This window comes from Trematomus bernacchii, unplaced genomic scaffold (genome assembly GCF_902827165.1).
Source record: "Trematomus bernacchii unplaced genomic scaffold, fTreBer1.1, whole genome shotgun sequence".
Lineage (NCBI taxonomy): Eukaryota > Metazoa > Chordata > Actinopteri > Perciformes > Nototheniidae > Trematomus > Trematomus bernacchii.
The window spans coordinates 13613661-13631914 of NW_022987714.1; the positions used below are offsets into that span (position 1 = coordinate 13613661).

At 41.4% G+C, this 18254-nt stretch overlaps 2 protein-coding genes across 2 annotated transcripts; one reads left to right on the forward strand and one right to left on the reverse strand.

Moving 5' to 3' along the window:
• Positions 1-26: 26 nt before the first annotated feature.
• On the reverse strand, positions 27-958 carry anapc13 (anaphase promoting complex subunit 13). The gene is made up of 2 exons (XM_034141364.1): positions 568-958; positions 27-383 (listed from the first exon to the last, which is right to left on the reverse strand). The coding sequence occupies exons 1-2, from the start codon at positions 664-666 to the stop codon at positions 258-260; spliced, it is 225 nt and encodes a 74-aa protein (XP_033997255.1). The 5' UTR covers positions 667-958; the 3' UTR covers positions 27-257.
• Positions 959-2979: 2021 nt separating this feature from the next.
• rspry1 (ring finger and SPRY domain containing 1) lies at positions 2980-17938 on the forward strand. The gene is made up of 15 exons (XM_034141362.1): positions 2980-3396; positions 3907-4524; positions 5858-5910; positions 7246-7358; positions 10048-10174; positions 10570-10628; positions 11076-11142; positions 11890-12021; positions 12362-12477; positions 12618-12761; positions 12857-12968; positions 13227-13329; positions 13519-13671; positions 15388-15492; positions 15616-17938. Exons 2-15 carry the CDS (start codon positions 4127-4129, stop codon positions 15710-15712), a joined length of 1779 nt encoding a protein of 592 aa, XP_033997253.1. The 5' UTR covers positions 2980-3396; positions 3907-4126; the 3' UTR covers positions 15713-17938.
• The last annotated feature ends 316 nt before the right edge of the window (positions 17939-18254 follow it).

Here is an 18254-nt window from a genome sequence, read left to right on the forward strand (position 1 = left end):
CTCAACAGATGACAGAGGCAAGGCAATTGTGTGTGGCCCTTTTCCATTTATGTTATTACAATTTATTTATGAAGAATGGATTAGAAACCCAATAACAATGCAAACATACATTTTGCCTCATCCCTGCTTAGCTGGAACTTGTTGTGTATATACTTCAGTAAAAATGCAAAAAGATGGTGAATTGCATGGGTCTGAATCCAGTGTCCATCTGCATGTATGTATGTTTATGTCCCACAGTCTGATTCCACATTAGACTTTCAGTTGCCAGTGCTCGGTGTGTTTTCGTGCAGGCTCTGCAGGGCGAGGTCTGTCCACTTCATCTCTTGCTCTTTCACAGACTCTGTGGAACCTCCATTGTCCTGCTCAGCCTCAGGCAATTCACTCTGACAGAGAACAGGGGAGACAGGATGCCATGAATAAAAGGAGCAATTCACTCTATACTTAAATCAACATTGTAATAGTGTCAAGACGAAATCGGAATATTTGAGGGGAAGCAAAATATTGTAAAATGTAAACAGACTATATAAGATGCTGTTGTTGTTGCTAACATGAATGTGTTTGTAATACCAGAGGGATGGTGACATCTTCATACGGCAGCTTGTCTTCCCTCCAGGCATCATCAGTGAGATCCAGGACTCTCCCATCTCGTTGGATTTCACTGTCCATCTTCCGAGCAGGGCCCTGTTCAAACTCACAGAATGTCTCCCCTGACAGAGTTAGTTAGCTTCAAGCTAACTGCAACACTGCTGCAGAATGTGCAGATACCTGGTTCCCTGCTACTAGTTAACATCCAAACAACCATAAATGGTCAGAAATACATGGTAAACAATGTATTCGAAAAATATGTGGTTTCAGTTTGTAGTTTTCAGAAGGTTTTTATTTACTTTTAACCGCTTCACCAATGCATATCAGAAGTAGTGCGGTAATTATACGTAAACATCCGGCGCCTAGTGATGATGTCGATTAATGACGCCTTCAAGTACTGGAGAAAATTGGAAACTACTGTATCAGTTACACATAGATACATTCTACATATTCTTCTCACAGTCCATTAAAAATACAATTACGAACAACAACAACATCCACGACAACAACAATGATGTTTAATGACGGTTTTATGCGAGTATACAAAAGGCTCCACAGAAGTAAAACGCCTCCTGTTTCAAACGAATATAAACGGCCATCCCACGTATTGTTTTGCGGTCCCCATGGTAACCAGATTACTCTTCTTTGAGCTGTGTACCGGCCTCAGACTAACGAAACCAGAAAAAGACGTCCCATTCCTTGTCTCTGGTTTACTGCAATTGAAGGTAACTTTATTTAATTGATAACAATTGTACTACATGCAACAATAAGCTTAGTTAATTAAGGGTATTTTACCATCTTGCCATGGAGATATCTCTACATGTTGTTCGGTGTGACCAAGTTTTTTCTTTTGAAGTATATGGGACTACTTCATTTATTCCTACTCGTTCAGTGTTAAAGACTCAACAAATCCTTCTATAACTATACAAATGTAGGTTATTTCAAACGAAATGAGAGAGCACCTTAGTTTTTCAGAGCACTGCCAGTTTTAGACATTCATTCAGAATGAGCTTGTTTATTTTTGCATCATCATGTACTAAGGCTGTGGTTTGTGAATTCTGATGTATATTTCTTATTACAGGCACTGCAATGATGTCAGCTTCTCAAGAAAAGCAGGTGGAAAATACAGAGCCGTGTGCCAATCCTGGAAACCCAGTTTTCTCCTGCATGTTGACTTCAGAAATGAAAGGAAGACACCTAGCGCTGTGGTCCAAGACCCAGAATCCACTGTACAGGACAACTTCCAGTGACTATGGTCTTCGCACTCAAACCTCTGGAACCTCGCCCCGTGCTTTCTACCCTAAATCACAAAAATTCACTGAGGAAATTAGAAAGACTGGGCTGTTTAGTGACAACTCTCTCAATACTGCCCTTGACCGAAGCAAGGTGTATGACTGTCCCGATTTACAGAACACCATCTAAATGCATGATTGACTGTCAATTCAGCTGTGTTCTCTTATTCATGAGAAGTTTTGGTTTAGAATAAATCACTATGTAAATGGGAAATGAAAGCCTAAGCAATTTATTAACACACAGCTATCTTTCTCTTTTCATTGTTAAATCCTGTAGAGAAATGATTTATGTCTGACAATCACCTACATCTTAAACAGGTGATATTAAAGCAGTTAGTAGTTAAGCCCTGACTGTACATTTCACATATTTGTAACACTACATCTTGCTTTAATTTACCCAAATGACCAACCTTTGATTCTCAAAGGTTTATAAAAATAATGCAAATGTACAAATACAATCTTTCCATCCTCACATTGCCTGGCATATCTTTATAAATAAATAAATGATAACAGGGTGTTCTTACGTTGAATGTTTGACTATATATACACAAATAATAAAATCCAACATTGGTATGTAACAGCAATGCCTTACAAAATGATATTTATCTTGCAATGGAGCTTGTTCTTTTTCAATAAGCTACTTAAAAATACATGATATTAGTTTTGCCTTTCCTCTCCTTCAGTCCTTGGTGTCTGATGATTGCGTTCACGTACACTGGGAACATTTGCCCTCACAGTGTCTGGTAGCCATTTATTCGCTTTCATCTAATTTCTGATTTTGTTGAAATGTTCTTTCATACATTATTCAAACATTGTAGTAAAGCTCTAATTTCAAGGGTTTATGTTTTTACTGTAGTCTAATATAATTACTGTAGGCTATGCAGCTTTTTTACTCAAGTCAAAATATTGTGATAACTTGTTGCTTTAATGCTTGATTCTCGCCATATTTTTTCTGTCATCAAACAATATTATAATTTAAATATCATACACAATATATTTCAGTAGGTTTCAAATACATCCTTGATCATGAAAGAAAGACAGATTTTTGTATTTAACACAAAGGGGTCTTTACTGTATGTTGACGTTGTGTTCCACAGAAACCCTCCTCCTACTCCGCCAGCCGCGCCTCCGCAGCTACAGCTGATGATGGCCAATGCTACGGAACTTAGCAAACAGCTAGCGGTGTAGCGACGTTAACATGTGTACGACGTGTTACCTGGTCGTCCAATGAGTGTGATATATTAGAGTTCAGCAAAGGAGTGTTAAGGATCATAGACGGGTCATGTTAGGGTTCCCCTGTACTCCACCGGCGTTTGAGTATCGCGTGTAGCTCAATGCTAAACAGGTTAGCTTGCTTGTGTAGTTTGACAGTAGGATCAGAGGAGTGTCCAACTAACCGGGCTAACAGCTAGCTGCTTAGCTACAACACAACGTAGCTACTAGTTAGCTGTCTGTTTTGTAAACTATCCGGCCTTGCTCGACTGTGTGTATATGCTGCTGTTTTTCAAGAACTCATAACGTAAGTATACGCTTGGATTGAAATGTAATCAGTATAGGTTACTACAAATTGATAAGGGGAGTTGGTGAGACTTGGTTTTTATGTGGAACTGCTATCTAATGCTACATGTAAATGCCTGCTTTGATGGGTGGCTAGCTTGCGAGTTAGCTAACTTAAACTATATGTGTATAATACTATAACGTCCCAGTGAGTTGGTACATGACGATCTCATAACTGATATACTGAGGCTATGTGCTAAAGCAGCACAGCTATTTAAATACTAGACATCGGTCGGCCACTGTGCAAGAAATAAACAGCAACATGGACAAATGCTGATTTGGTTTAAATTTATTTTTTATATTATTGTATTTCTTTCAGGCTTGACATTTATCTCGTGGAGTATGTAACCTCAGCTAGTTTAAAGCTTTGCTGCAGACAAAAGGTTATCAGCTGTTAAACAGTTAAATAAGTAGCTCTCACAGACTAAAGTTGGGGGGTGAATTTCACTTTTTCTCTTTTCTGTTTCCACAGCCATCCCAGCCCTGGATCAGAACTGGACCTGAGCCTTGGCTGTATATGATGTTCAGAACTTTTTTTTGTTGCATCACCTGAGCCTTACTGGTCCATTTACCTGGCATTATTAATCACGAACCAATCACACATCTCTGCTTGGCAACAGTATGATCGCTCATGCTGACCCCACCCAGCCTTCTGGGACAAGAATATCCCAAAATCAAGCTCTCCAAATGATATGATAGTAGCCACCTGGATCACTTTTTATGCTTGCAGGAGCCTCGCACGGGTTCTGCTCTTCCTTTCCTCCTCCAACTGCCTTTGTCCATTCAGGGAGACCCTTGCGAGTGTGGTCTCCGGCACTGGAACCATGGGTAACAGCTGTGTGTGCCGGGAGGATAGTGACCTGGAAGATCATCACCATGGCTCGTCAAGGGCAACCCGAGGACAGGCTAGGCGGGTGGACCACGGTACCGGCGGGGGTGTTGATGCCGGAGAAGTGAGGAGCAGCAGACCCAGGGACCCTGTCAGGCCTCCACGCCGAGGGCGAGGGCCCCATGAACCAAGACGGAAGAAGCAGAATGTGGATGGTCTAGTGCTGGACACACTGGCTGTCATCAGGACACTGGTAGACAAGTAAGTCTCATGAGAGTAATGATATTGATAAAGATGAAATAGAGTCAGTGGTCTGTACAGTTTAAAATAGTTTTTCTATACATTTGACTATGATGTCTGTTGGGAATTCAGCCATGTGAAATACTACTATCGTCATTTTGGTTTAGAAAACGTAAGTACTTAAAGTTGTCGCAATTAGATGTGGATTAGGGATTGGAAGACTGAAACACCTTAACTTGAATAGTGCTCCAAGCAGCAGGTATTTGAAATTTTACCTGTGGCTTCAAATAGTTAGAACTCCTTAGAGAGGACTTTGAGTCATTGTTTTTTCACAATGTGTCCTTCCTTGATGTAGTGATAACCTGCTGCAATGATTAAGCAAGATTTGTATTTACTGTGATGATGCTGTAAGAGTACTTTCTTCCTCCCTTTCCACTGAGCTATTATTCCCTTTCTTTTTTAGAAATGCCGTTCAACATTAACCTTTCTGGTGTTGATTAATTTCCTCTTCATGAATCTGGCCAACAAAGCATCTCTTATGTTATGGGGTTGTAATTCTTGAGCTCATACATTAGAAAGTCCCACCTTCACCTTAACTAGTGTTACAGTATGCCCAAATGTTTTATTTCTGTGTCTCTTTATCACTTTAAATAATGTTGAATTATGTCCAGAGGGCCTTTGTCACAAGGCTGTGCAGCCCCATGTTCCTCCCTACATGAATGCTTTTTTGAGGACAACGATCCAATTTCCGTTCCTTTCCAAACTCTTGTCACATGACTGTGTTAATAAATTCAAGTTTATAGTTAAACGTAACAGGCCGCTTCTTGAAGGAAAATTAAGTTTCAGTATTAAGTTATGGCTTTCAAAATGAAACCAGACCTCAGCTTGTAATGGGGCATGAAATGCAACAGTAATGGCAGCGTCATCTAAAAACAGCGTCCATGGAGATAAATCATTTATGCTTGCCTTGACCTGCCCATGGGATAACATGTCTGTTCACAGCCATTGCTGCAATCACAGAAACAAACAAAGGCGTTAATCATTATTATTACTCGCATGCAGTGATCACAGTGTCATCATTATGTACTCTCTGGTTGAATTCTCTACAGAGAAACCCTACTTCTGTGTATGCACATCAATTAAGTCATAAATCACAAAAAATAGAGCAGAGTAGGGCTGAACAATTCTAGAAACAATATCAAATGGCGATGATTTTGGGTCTTATTTCGATAGGATTAAGCCGATATTATGGCTTCGGGAAAATTCTGTTCAATTGATGAGAGTTTATAATGTATAGCGCTCAAGTAAGTGAGTAACCAGTTGTCAATAAATTATGCTCTTGTTCTTTTTCCAGTGACCAAGAGCCCCCTTACTCCATGATCACTTTGCACGAGATGGCAGAGACGGGTAAGGATGAAAATGAAGCACTCACATTCACACACTGGGCAGAGAGAGCACTTTGTCCAGTTAATAAAAACAAATAGTAAACAATATACAAAAAATGTGACAGGATGTGATAAAAAAGCACTCTAATTTAGTTTTGAAAGGAAAGGATCAGAGGTTGTACCACAGGAAACGCAGTCTTGTCAGAAAAAGTGTCAAGGTGGCTGATGTTGTCTCATGACTAAACCATTTCTTCGGTAGTGATATGCACAATCCTTCCGACATAGTTTCCTCAGGTTAAAATGAAAGTATCCACTGTACCTGTCCATATCTGATGTTAAACTATTCCGGAGATGTATCACTTTGAATGACTGATAAGCAGTCCTAGGAATTTAAACCGTTCCCTTCAGAATATGCTGTCCCATCCCCCTGGGGATGTTTTTGAGAATTGCTGAGGTAGTGATATAACAGCTTTGTAAGCAGCAGACAGTCGCGCTCCTCTTTTCAGTGACGGTTTCTCCTAGCCTCTTTGACACTTCATTCAAACCACCAGATAGTATGTCACAAACTGAGGTAAAGATAATATTGAGAATGTTATCGACATATCCCACATGTGTTAATATGAAAAGGCTATATTCGTTATAAGGCCTAATTCAGAACATCCACAGATCTCATATGCTGTTGACACACTGTATCGAATTCCCAATGTTGTCATATTTACAGTGGAAAATGGTTCGGTTGCTGTTTGTGTTGGTTTGAATGACAGGTTTAATTCTTATTCTGGTTTGGGTTTAAACTTTATTTGATGTTTGTGTGTGTTTTTGGTCTGTTGTGTTTGTGCTTTTCTCATGGCACATGATGCTCTCATGCTCTGTGTGTTTGTTTGTATTCAGTAGCCTATGAATTCTTGAGTTTGCACATATGGTGTTTGATGCTCACAAGGCGTGGTGTTGTGTGCTTTGACAACAGCCATGTCGGGTATTAGCTTGCAGATACTGAACCCTAAAGGCAGCCAAGCAGAAAGCCAGTCACTTTCTGTTTGACATGTGCCATGATGTTACATTATTCATCAGGCCGTTCACTGCGGCTTTCAGAAGGGATGGTGGTAGAGAGAGACTCTTACTGAGTCATCTAATGGACAGGAAATGAATGATTCAGTAATTATGGTGCATCTCATTCTCATCCGGTCTGTCTTGCACATAAAAGGGATTTCCTCCTAATTATTTTTAGTAAACTGGATAATGGGACTAATGTTGGAAACGCCTGTGTGTGTGCTCTAAGTGTGTATTATATTTCAAACGAGGAGAAACGTCCAATCTGTTAAGTCTTAAACCAACCTCTTTGTCTCCTATCCCACAGATGATGGTTGGCTGGAGGTTGTCCAGTCTCTGATTCGAGTGATCCCATTGGACGACCCGCTTGGCCCTGCAGTGATAACCCTTCTGTTGGATGAATGCCCCCTGCCCACCAAGGTTAGTGTCTTATAGACATTTGAGGTAATACCTTTGTAAGGCATGGTTTCTTTAAAATAGGCCAAGTTGCACCATCTATCATAGGCAAACATTTTCAAAACAGACATTACCTTCAGATTTCAATCAGTCCTTGAAAGGGTCAAACTAAATCACTTTATTCTACACATCTCGTTTAAAATTTAGACTAAAATAAACCGTGTGCGCTAACCAGATCCTGAACATAAAACTGTGAACTCCTCAGCGCATGAAGCCTTGAATGACTTGGCTCACACCAAAAGCTTTGTGGCAAAATTAAAGTGAAACTTCAACTGAACTGCCGACAAGAGAGGTTGGAAAAATATAAATAGTTAAATATTCAAAGCATGTGGGGCACTTCCTCTTTCCCATGATTTATTCTTACATTGCTGATTGTTTGTACAGTGCATCCGGAAAGTATTCATACCCCTTCACTTTTTCCACATTTTGTTATGTTACAGCCTTATTTCAAAATTGATTCAATTCATTTTTTTCCTTAACATTCTACACACAATACCCCATAATGACAAAGTGAAAAAAGTTTTAAAATATTTTTTGTAAATTAATTAAAAATAAAACACTCATATCACATGTGCATAAGTATTCACACTCTTTACTCAATACTTTGTTGAAGCACATTTGGCAGCAATTACAGCCTCAAGTCTTCTTGAGTATGATGCTACAAGCTTGGCACACCTATATTTGGGCAGTTTCTCCCATTCTTCTTTACAGATCGTCTCAAGCTCCATCAGGTTGGATGGGGAGCGTCGGTGCACAGCCATTTTCAGATCTCTCCAGAGACGTTCAATCGGCGTAAAGTCTGGGCTCTGGCTGAGGCACTCAAGGACATTCACAGACTTGTCCCGAAGCCACTCCTTTGTTATCTTGGCTGTGTGCTTAGGGTCGTTGTCCTGTTGAAAGGTGAACCTTCTCCCCAGTCTGAGGTCCAGTGCGCTCTGGAGCAGATTTTCATCAAGGATCTCTCTGTACATTGCTGCATTCATCTTTCCCTTGATCCTGACTAGTCTCCCAGTTCCTGCCGCTGAAAAACATCCCCACACCAGGATGCTGCCACCACCATGCTTCACTGTAGGGATGCTATTGGCCAGGTGATGAGCGGTGCCTAGTTTCCTCCAGACATGATGCTTGGCATTCAGGCCAAAGAGATCCATGTTGGTTTCATCAGGCCAGACAATTTGGTTTCTCATGGTCTGAGAGTCCTCTAGGTGCTCCATGTGGGCTTTCATGTGCCTTTTGCTGAGGAGTGGCTTCCTTCTGGCACTCTACCATAAAGGCCTGATTGGTGGAGTGCTGCAGAGATGGTTGTCCTTCTGGAAGGTTCTCCCATCTCCACAGAGGTACACTGGAGCTCTGTCAGAGTGACCATCGGGTTCTTGGTCACCTCTCTGACCAAGGCCCTTCTCCCCCGATGCTCAGTTTGGTTTGGGCGGCCAGCTCTAGGAAGAGCCCTGGTGGTTTCAAACATCTTCCATTTGCAAATGATGGAGACCACTGTGCTCGTTGGGACGTTCAATGCTGCAGACATTTTTCTGTACCCTTCCCCAGATCTGTGCCTTGATACAATCCTGTCTCTGAGGTCTACAGTCAATTCCCAGGACCTCATGACTTGGTTTGTGCTCTGATATGCACTGTCAACTGTGGGACCTCATATAGACAGGTGTGTTCCTTTCCAAGTCATGTCCAATCGAGTTAGTTTACCACAAGTGGACTCCAATCAAGTTATATAAACATCTCGAGGATGATCAGTGGAAACGGGATGCACTTGAGCTACATTTTCAGTGTCATAGCAAAGGGTGTGAATACTTATGTACATGTGATATTTCATTTCATTATTTTTAACACGTTTGCAAAAAATTCTTTAAAAAGGTTTTCGCTTTGTCATTATGGGGTATTGTGTGTGGGATATGGAGAACAAAAATGAATTTAATCCATTTAGAAATAAGGCTGTAACATAACAAAGTGTGAAAAAAGTTAAGGGGTATGAATACTTTCCGGATGCACTGTATGTAGACGAGTGGTACGCAACTACAATAATCCTCCACGATTATTGCATTTTTTTTATACACCTCAAGAAACTGGCCATGTATCGGTTTCATTCGGCCTCTGCTGTCCACCCCTTCTCTCCCACAAGGGGACAATTAAAATCTGTTTTGGACCCCCTGCCTCCCGGCCCAAAGTAACCTGAGGACAAAGGACACTGTATGACATTCGGAACAGTGTGAACCCTGTACTCTTTCCAGAAATATTCTCCACCTAACAAAACACATTATGCATGTTTTATAATAAAAAGAAAACACATCAGCTCTAAAAAAAAAAAAAATGCTCTTGTAGAACTCCTTGCCTGCAGCTGCATTGTTTAAGTAGCACAAGCTGGACACCACTGAAAGTCTGAAAAGTGCTGGCACTGCAGCACAGCAGTTGTTCCACATTGTCTAATCCTGGTTTCTGCTGCATCAGTGACACCGTGTCCCTGTTTATACAGTATATTAAATTATATTTTCTAACTTTATTAAACCGTGGGACCCTGTATCTTCCATTCGATGGCAACAATTTAATCTTGCCAATCAGGACATGGTTAGGCCAGAGAAATGTTTGTTAGAATATGTGCCTATGTGACTTCCCTAAGAGTAACTGCTCCGTCTCTCCTCTCCAGGACGCTCTCCAGAAACTGTCTGACATGTTGAGTCTGAGTTCGGCTGTGGCCCGACAGGACGCTCTGATCCCGGCCAAACACAGAAACACCACCGCTGTCCTCGGATGCCTGGCAGAGAAACTGGCTGGTACGGTCCACTTTTACACAAGTGATATTTGTAATCCTTAAGTCAACAATAATTGTTACTTGCTCACTTTGATCAAATAGACATTCAAGCTCAGAAACGAAAATCTGCATGTTAATCAACTTGCTAGGACTTTAAACTAACTTTTGCTGAATTTGTTTTCCTGTATTGAAGAGCTGGGTTTGGTTTGGGGGTCATTTAAATTGTTTTGTTACTCAACCAGAGGGTGGAATATTAAATGGTCAGACAGCTCATGGTTTTAGCTAATTCAGTCAATACTTTTTACGGATCCAGAAGTAGCTAGTCTCAAAGTCAGGATAACTTTGCGAATACTGGTTTGAATACATTTGTTGTGATATTGACCTTATTGACACAATTCCTTAACTTTTTTTCTTAAGGTCCGGCTAGTATTGGATTGTTGAGCCCTGGAACGCTTGAGTACCTTCTAGAAAGTCTGGTGAGCACACACACACACACACACACACACACACACACACACACACACACACACACACACACACACACACACACACACACACACACACACACACACACACACACACACACACACACACACACACACACACACACACACACACACACACACACACACACACACACACACACACACACACCACACACACACACACACACACACACACACACACACACACACACACACACCTTTACAAGATGTCTGTTAAAAACCCAAAGACAACACTACATACAGTGGTAAATCCTTTATGTACGCTGTTGTGAAAATGTGTCTTCCCCCCCAGTTTGCTGAGGCCCCCCTGATAGCGCCACACTTTGAAAATCACTCTTCTATGTCAAAATAATAACCTGAAAGAAACACAAACTAATGATCATTTATTTTCTGTGTTTTCTGTAAATGTCCCTCCAGAGCTCCGAGGCCCACCCGACGGTCATGCTGTTTGCTCTCATCGCTCTGGAGAAGTTCTCCCAGACCAGTACGTTCACTCACTGTGTTTTCACTAGAGTTCTTATTAACTAGTGACTTCCTTTTCAAATAACTAATCAAATAGGCGGCCATGACAACGGGCATGTCCATTGACTCTACTTCTGCTTTTTTTACTACTTCTCTGGTGGTTGTTTGTTTATTTGCATATGAGATATTCTGAGAGATTTGCTCTTCTCCAACCGATTGTTCAGCTTATTTTGAAAGCAACATGCCGCCCTCAGTTTAAGATGACTTTGCTGCAATGTTTTACGGGAACTTGATTGGAATTTGCCCTAACACTTAATTTCCTATTTTCCATAGCCCTTTAGAGACGTATATCAGTAAAGTCACTTGTATCTCTGACATTGATTTGTCCGGCAGTGGCTCAGTCAGTAGGGGCTTGGACTGTGAGCCGTAGGGTCGCTGGTTCAAGTCCCCGACCAGACCTAAATATGGAGTGTGGACTTCTACTTGGAGAGGTCCCAGTTCACCTCCTGCCCTGCCGTGGTGCCCTTGAGCAAGGCACCGGACATCCCCCTCCCCCCCCTTACTCCCATTGCTCCCCGGGCGCTGTACAATAGCTGCCCACTGCTCCTAGTACTAGACTCCTGGTACTAGGATGGGTTAAAAGCAGAGAACACATTTCACTGTGTGTGCTGTGTGCTCTGCATGTGGGACTATTAAAGAGGGTTTCATCCCTCCCAATTCTAATTCTAATTCTAGACTGTTTTAACACAGTGCATTTCCTCGCTTGCAGGTGAGAACAAACTGACAGTGTCTGAGTCGTGTATCAGCAATCGACTCGCTGTCCTGGAGTCGTGGGCTGAGCATTCCGACTACCTGAAGAGGCAGGTCGGGTTCTGCTCACAGTGGAGCCTCGACAACCTGTGTGAGTAGCCCCACACTTTCAACTTTAGATGTTTCTGTAGGATAGTGTTTATTTGGATATTTTTTGTCTTAGTATCATCTTTTTTTAAATATTAAGTCAACCTAATCCTGCTTTAGTTGACAAAAGTCTGGGCATTTTTGTCATCTTGGTTAAAGGAACCCCTTACATATTGGTATTAGCTGTAGTTTTACTCAATTTAAACCTTTTACATGGAACATATTTTGTGTTTTTGTTAACAAAATCAGCACTCATGTAGAATCCCATGCTACACAATTGTGTGTGTGTGTGTGTGTGTGTGTGTGTCTAAATAAAGTATTGTGATTATGTTTCCTCTGTCCAGTCCTTAAAGATGGTCGTCAGTTCACATACGAGAAGGTCAACCTCACTAATATCAACGCCATGCTCAACAGCAACGATGTGAGCGAGTACCTCAAGATCTGCCCGACTGGACTAGAGGTTAGTCTGTGTGTGCTGTCTTCATGTATTAAAATATGATAAGTAACAGAACAGAAGACAACATAACCCTCATACAAATGTTTTTCTTCACAAGTGTATATGAGAATGTCTTATGGTTCTTTTTTCTCTCCTATCCTCAGGCACGATGTGACGCCTCGTCCTTTGAGAGCGTGCGTTGCACATTCTGCGTGGATTCAGGCATTTGGTACTACGAGGTGACGGTCATCACGTCGGGTGTGATGCAAATCGGATGGGCCACCAAGGACAGCAAGTTCCTCAACCATGTACTCATCTTCAACCTTTACCGTTCAGCTTTTTCACTGTCTGTTTCCTTGCAGTCACACAATTTAGCGCTCTGATGTGTGTGTGTGTGTTACAGGAGGGCTACGGGATAGGAGACGATGAATACTCATGTGCGTACGATGGCTGCAGGCAGCTCATCTGGTACAACGCTCGCAGTAAACCTCACTCTCACCCCTGCTGGAAGGAAGGTCAGCATTACACACAGGACTTCTTTTTTGCTTTTAGTTGATCGTAAACAAAGTTTGCTGTCAGTCTTAACGGTTGCAGAGAGAGGACATCACGTCTTACTCATTTGTTTAAAAATTGCTTCACTTTTCATTGGGTTTGTGATTTATAGCACCCACACGGCAGCATTTAGGCTCGGATTTACCTCCCACACGGAGTATCAGATAATAGTTATAACGGTGTGCCAAAACGTTATTCTTCTGTGTGTGTGGCCTGTTTAGGAGATGCTATCGGCTTCCTGTTGGACCTCAGCAAGAAGCAGATGATTTTCTATCTGAACGGACATCAGCTGCCACCAGAGAAACAGGTCTTCTCCTCCGCCACGTAAGTCTACACACAAACATACCATCAACTCCTTTATCTCTTTTCCCCTGGTTTGTGTTCTGTTGACTTCTTTCCTCTCCCTTGATGTCCTTCCTATACCCTTCATTCTGTCCTGTGTATTTCCAACTTCTTTTTACTGTTCCTTTTTTAAATGAACCTGTATCTTTCCTTCCCCTCTGTCTCTGTTAGGTCCGGTTTCTTTGCGGCAGCCAGCTTTATGTCGTACCAGCAGTGCGAGTTTAACTTTGGGGCCAAGCCTTTCCGTCACCCACCTTCGGTCAAGTTCAGCACCTTCAATGACTTTGCTTCTCTGCTGCCCAGTGAAAAGATCATCCTGCCCAGGTACAAAATGAAGCTGTCCTTATGCTGCGTTCACACCGGACGCGATGCGATGTTTGGGGGCGGCGCGATTACATGTAAAGTCAATGCAGAGACGCGGACAGACGCGAATTCGCTCCGACGGCGCGCATGAAGCGGTGGACGCGGCGCGAATCACGGGATTGAGGCGATTGAACGGGTTAAACGCGAGAGTTCAATTTTTTCAACTCGAGCGTCAAATTCACGTGACGCGTTCTCGCGGAAGCCAATCAGCGGTGAGGATCTCAGCCGCCGTCACTGACGTTCAACCACACAACATCAGCCGTTAGCTGTTAGCAGTTAGCACACAGAGCTCACAGCTCCTCATATATGTTCAGAAACTAGACAAAAGTTAAACAAGTACAAACCACAGACTGTCTGTGTCATGGTGAATACAGTCGCTGCTTTATTTATGTCTGTAGGCCGTTGTTATGAGTGTGGAATGAGCATATACAACGTTAGCTTAGCCTGGTCGACCCGATCTTCATTCAGAAAACAAGCATTTTAAAAGGTTTTTCGCCTGCCGTCTTATCTGCAGACTTGTCAAGCATTAATTCATGGTTGTTACTAACCGGTATCAGTATGTTGTTACTTCGGCATCATTTAGAAACGTGTATTACAATTTAATCACGGTAAAATATGTTCATTTGTTGTAGTTGTAGCTCCCGAGCCAGCGCGTCTTGTTTGAAAGATGCGAATAAACACAGCTGGCAGCCGCGGTGAAACTCGAGCGTTTAGAGCGATGCGATTAGAGCGAAGCGAATATTCGCATCGCGTCCGGTGTGAACGCAGCATTAGAGGGATTTTGAGAGCAGTCTCTAAAAATAGACTACACTCTGAGAATTTGGAAATGCAGAATGCAATCTGTTGCTGTACCAAACGGTCCTCTGACTAGTGAATCATTTGTTTGCACACAGCGTCCAACACGTAGTTGTGCCATGACACAAACATGACTCATCTTTTGGGGCGCTCCAGTGTTCACAGAGAAGATTCATTAATTTGTTGGCAAAACTAAAGCAGCTCTGAAGACTAGTTATTAGTTTTACAACAAGGCACCATACCTTTCTTTTAGCAGACACCTTTAATATTCGGATTTCAGTTAAATGGCAGTGACCTAGCAACCCCAAACACCCCAAAAGGGGAACGCCAAAATGAAATGCACCATTTACTTATTATACCTGATTTTGACAAGACAATATGTAATTTGAAGTCTCTATTAGCCTGTAATAAATAACATATTTGTGAAGCTTAAATAATCGGATTTGGTTGAAGCCACACTAAAGCGATCCCATGCTCCTCTGTGTTTAGTGTCCTGTCTGTAACTTTGTGTGGTAGTGTTACCACTGACAGGTCTCTCTTGCAAATGAGACCTTGTGTCTCAATGAGATTTTTACACCTGTATAAATAAAGGCTAAAATAAAAAAATAAAATGCTGCAACACAACCTAAAACATTACCAGAGCTGAATTAAGACACAGTGTTAATCAAAACTGAACATTTGTATCTAGACAAAAGCCTTTTTCCCACAGGACTAGTACCACCAAGGACCTCTAGTAATTTGTAATAAGATTGATAGAATCGAGGGTCAAATTTGCCATTACTTGTCAAGTAAAAGAGAAGAAGACGGTATTAAATACATATCTGTAAATGGGAATATTAATCCGCTTGTGTGCATATGCTTGTTTGTTTATGTGTTTCACAGACACCGGCGTCTAGCCTTACTAAAGCAGGTTAGCATCCGAGACAACTGCTGTACGCTGTGCTGCGACGTCATGGCCGACACCGAGCTGCGGCCGTGTGGACATGGGTATGTGTGCATGTCAGCAAGTAAAACAGTTTAAATATATTATTTGTATTTGAATCGTAGATCTGTCACAGAAAATAGAACATCTGAGTTAATAACATCTTAATTTGTTCTGTTTTCCTTCAGTGGTATGTGTATGGAGTGTGCCTTACAGTTAGAGACGTGCCCCCTGTGCCGCCAGGACATCCAGACCCGCGTCAGACTCATTGCACATGTCTCCTGACAAACCTCCTGCCCCTTCTCCTCCATGGAGGGACACACAAGCCCTACAGCCTCCTCCTCCTCCTCCAATCCCCTCTCACCCAGCAGGGCTGGAAGGACGGCGCCACCATGTTGTCATGATGCCACAACTGTGTCTTCTGGTCAGAGGAGGCGACGATGGAGGGGAGGAGAGAAGGAAAAAAGGAGATGAGAGGAGGGGGAATTAAACCAGCTGGATTCCTCCCATGTACCTACTTCACCTCTTTTGTATAACTCACTGCAGAAGCTGGGAAAGGAAGCGTCAACTTTCTACCAACAGTCAGACAAAGAGAGCAAGAGTCACAAGCAGAAATCATTTAACGAGAATACAGACAGAACCAAGCTCTAGTCTGCAAACCCCTGCGTAGAGTTGTTAGACATTGATTCTATGATATGAGGATCTCACTGCGCTTTCAGCTCAGAGGCTACTACTATTTAATCCCATTGTCGTCATGCACACATCTGCAGATCTGAAAGGGCCGGTTGCAGAGGAACACAGCCTTTAGTACACTATTAAACCCGAGGTACAGATACATTTGAGATAGTCCCATCTATATGTTTTTGGGTATAGATATACGAATTCTGGTGTTCTCTACGTAGCATTTCCATTGTCTTTTCTCAAGGTTATACCAACTCCTATCCTTTGGTCAGCTTCACTGTCTGTACTAATTGATCGCCCACTGGTAGAGTTTGAAAAAATACATTATCGGGTAAAATATCAGATTTTTCTCTTGGTTTCATAAAGCTTTAAAGTTCCACAAAGAGTTTTCTGGTTTGGTTTACAATGTAAAATTAAATCAGCTGTCATGCAACCGAAAGCATTTTTGATAAAATGTATGTTTTACAGCCAGTTCACAACTTGAATCTGTATTGGAAGTAATTGTCAAGCACGGCTGACCCTGCTGCTTTTTGTGCTTTATTGTCTTTGCTCAGATGTTGATATTTCCTCTGTCTCTGTCCTCTGTCTCTGTCCTCTCTGTAACAACCACAACAAAGGAATACAACAAGATTTTACAAAAAGTTCAACTTTAAATGTATCCACAAGTTTTATCCCCCACTTAAAAGTCTTTATGTTTTAAGAGCCAGTAAGGGGGAAGTATACAAATTGCCACCGACAACTTCTGAATTTATCTTGGATTGCTTGATTGATGCTAACAATTTGGCAACAATTTGTAATTTAGCTTCACCATGAGTCAGGCTCAGTTGAGGGGCATCATAAGTAAATAAGTCTTAATTTTTGTTTGTCATAACAAACACGTGCATCTGTATTAAGATGACATTTTTCAACCTTCAAGATGTGATTTTAATTTTGTATTATATTGATGGTGAACGCTGATGTAGAGACTTGACAGTGTTGTATTAGCCGATCAGTAAATTGTTTAAAACAAATGTGAAATGTTGAAGTGAATCGTTTTTCATCAATAGCAGTTTACTAAATATCCCAGGGCCATCTTAAAATGCAGTGCAATACCCACTACACAGTGAAATGACCTAAAGAGTGAGGGCTTCAGTACAGAATTTCTATTTATTTTTGTCTGATTGGCAGCGTGTTGTCCAATATATCTTTAAGACTGAGTAAAATGTGGTTGCCCTCTTTGTGCTTTATATAACTTATAAGCTTATTATATAAGCACATTTAGCCATTTCTCCATCTTCCTCCCAGTCTTCATAAACCTCATGTTTTCTGTCGTTTCTCTGTCCATCTCTTACTTGAAGCATCTCTGGGTTGACTGAATTACATTTTGGAAACGGGTGACGAAATAGGAGAGGTAGTTATTCAAGAAGAACTATTTGTACAATTACAAAAATCAATGTCATTTCAAATTACCACCTTGAATAATTTCGAATTTATCTTGGACAAACTGTTGACAGACTTACTACTCCACCAAATAGCATGAAAAGGATCTGTGAAATCATGCAGACTATACTGTAAGGATTTCTGAAGGGTAACATGCATCTCTCAGTAGGAGAAAGACTGGTTTGCTATCTTGTATTTCCTGGAGCACCTTATACTGTACATGCAGGTGAGAGAAATTATATGTTGGTCTCTATGGTTGGAGATGAAGTTCAGGATTGTATAGAATAAGTTGTGGGTTGTATTTAAAACATCGATAAAGGAATTTTGCCCAAGAGTTCCCTAAGATGTGACTGACGAATTGTTGTTTCCTGGATTGTGATATTTGTACAAATAAATGTATGTTCATGTGAGGTTATGACCAAGTGGTGTTTACTTATCTCAAATTGTCTTGTGTCTTAAAATAGGAGTGACAATAATCTGCATCTTTAACAATGGCGTTCCAGTTGTTTTACAGAAACACTTGCTAATAACATATGCTAGTACACATATTGTAAACTTCATAATAGAAACTAATTTACACAGAAATGCATTCTTTAAATAACAATTGGTCACAGTCAATATAGCTACCATTACTTGAATTTAGTAAAGAATGACTGAAGGATGGTAGTATTTAGATTATTTGCTTACATTTGAGTGAAATTCCAGCACAGGAAGCAAGCGTTGTTTC

Coding starts and splice junctions, on each gene's coding strand:
- anapc13 (XM_034141364.1), bottom strand. CDS start 666: ATGGACAGTGAAATCCAACGAGATGGGAGAGTCCTGGATCTCACTGAT. Junction 384..567: donor AAGATGTCACCATCCCTCTG/GTATTACAAACA, acceptor GTTCTCTGTCAG/AGTGAATTGCCTGAGGCTGA.
- rspry1 (XM_034141362.1), top strand. CDS start 4,127: ATGATAGTAGCCACCTGGATCACTTTTTATGCTTGCAGGAGCCTCGCA. Junction 13,330..13,518: donor CAGGTCTTCTCCTCCGCCAC/GTAAGTCTACAC, acceptor TGTCTCTGTTAG/GTCCGGTTTCTTTGCGGCAG. Junction 15,493..15,615: donor CTGCGGCCGTGTGGACATGG/GTATGTGTGCAT, acceptor GTTTTCCTTCAG/TGGTATGTGTATGGAGTGTG.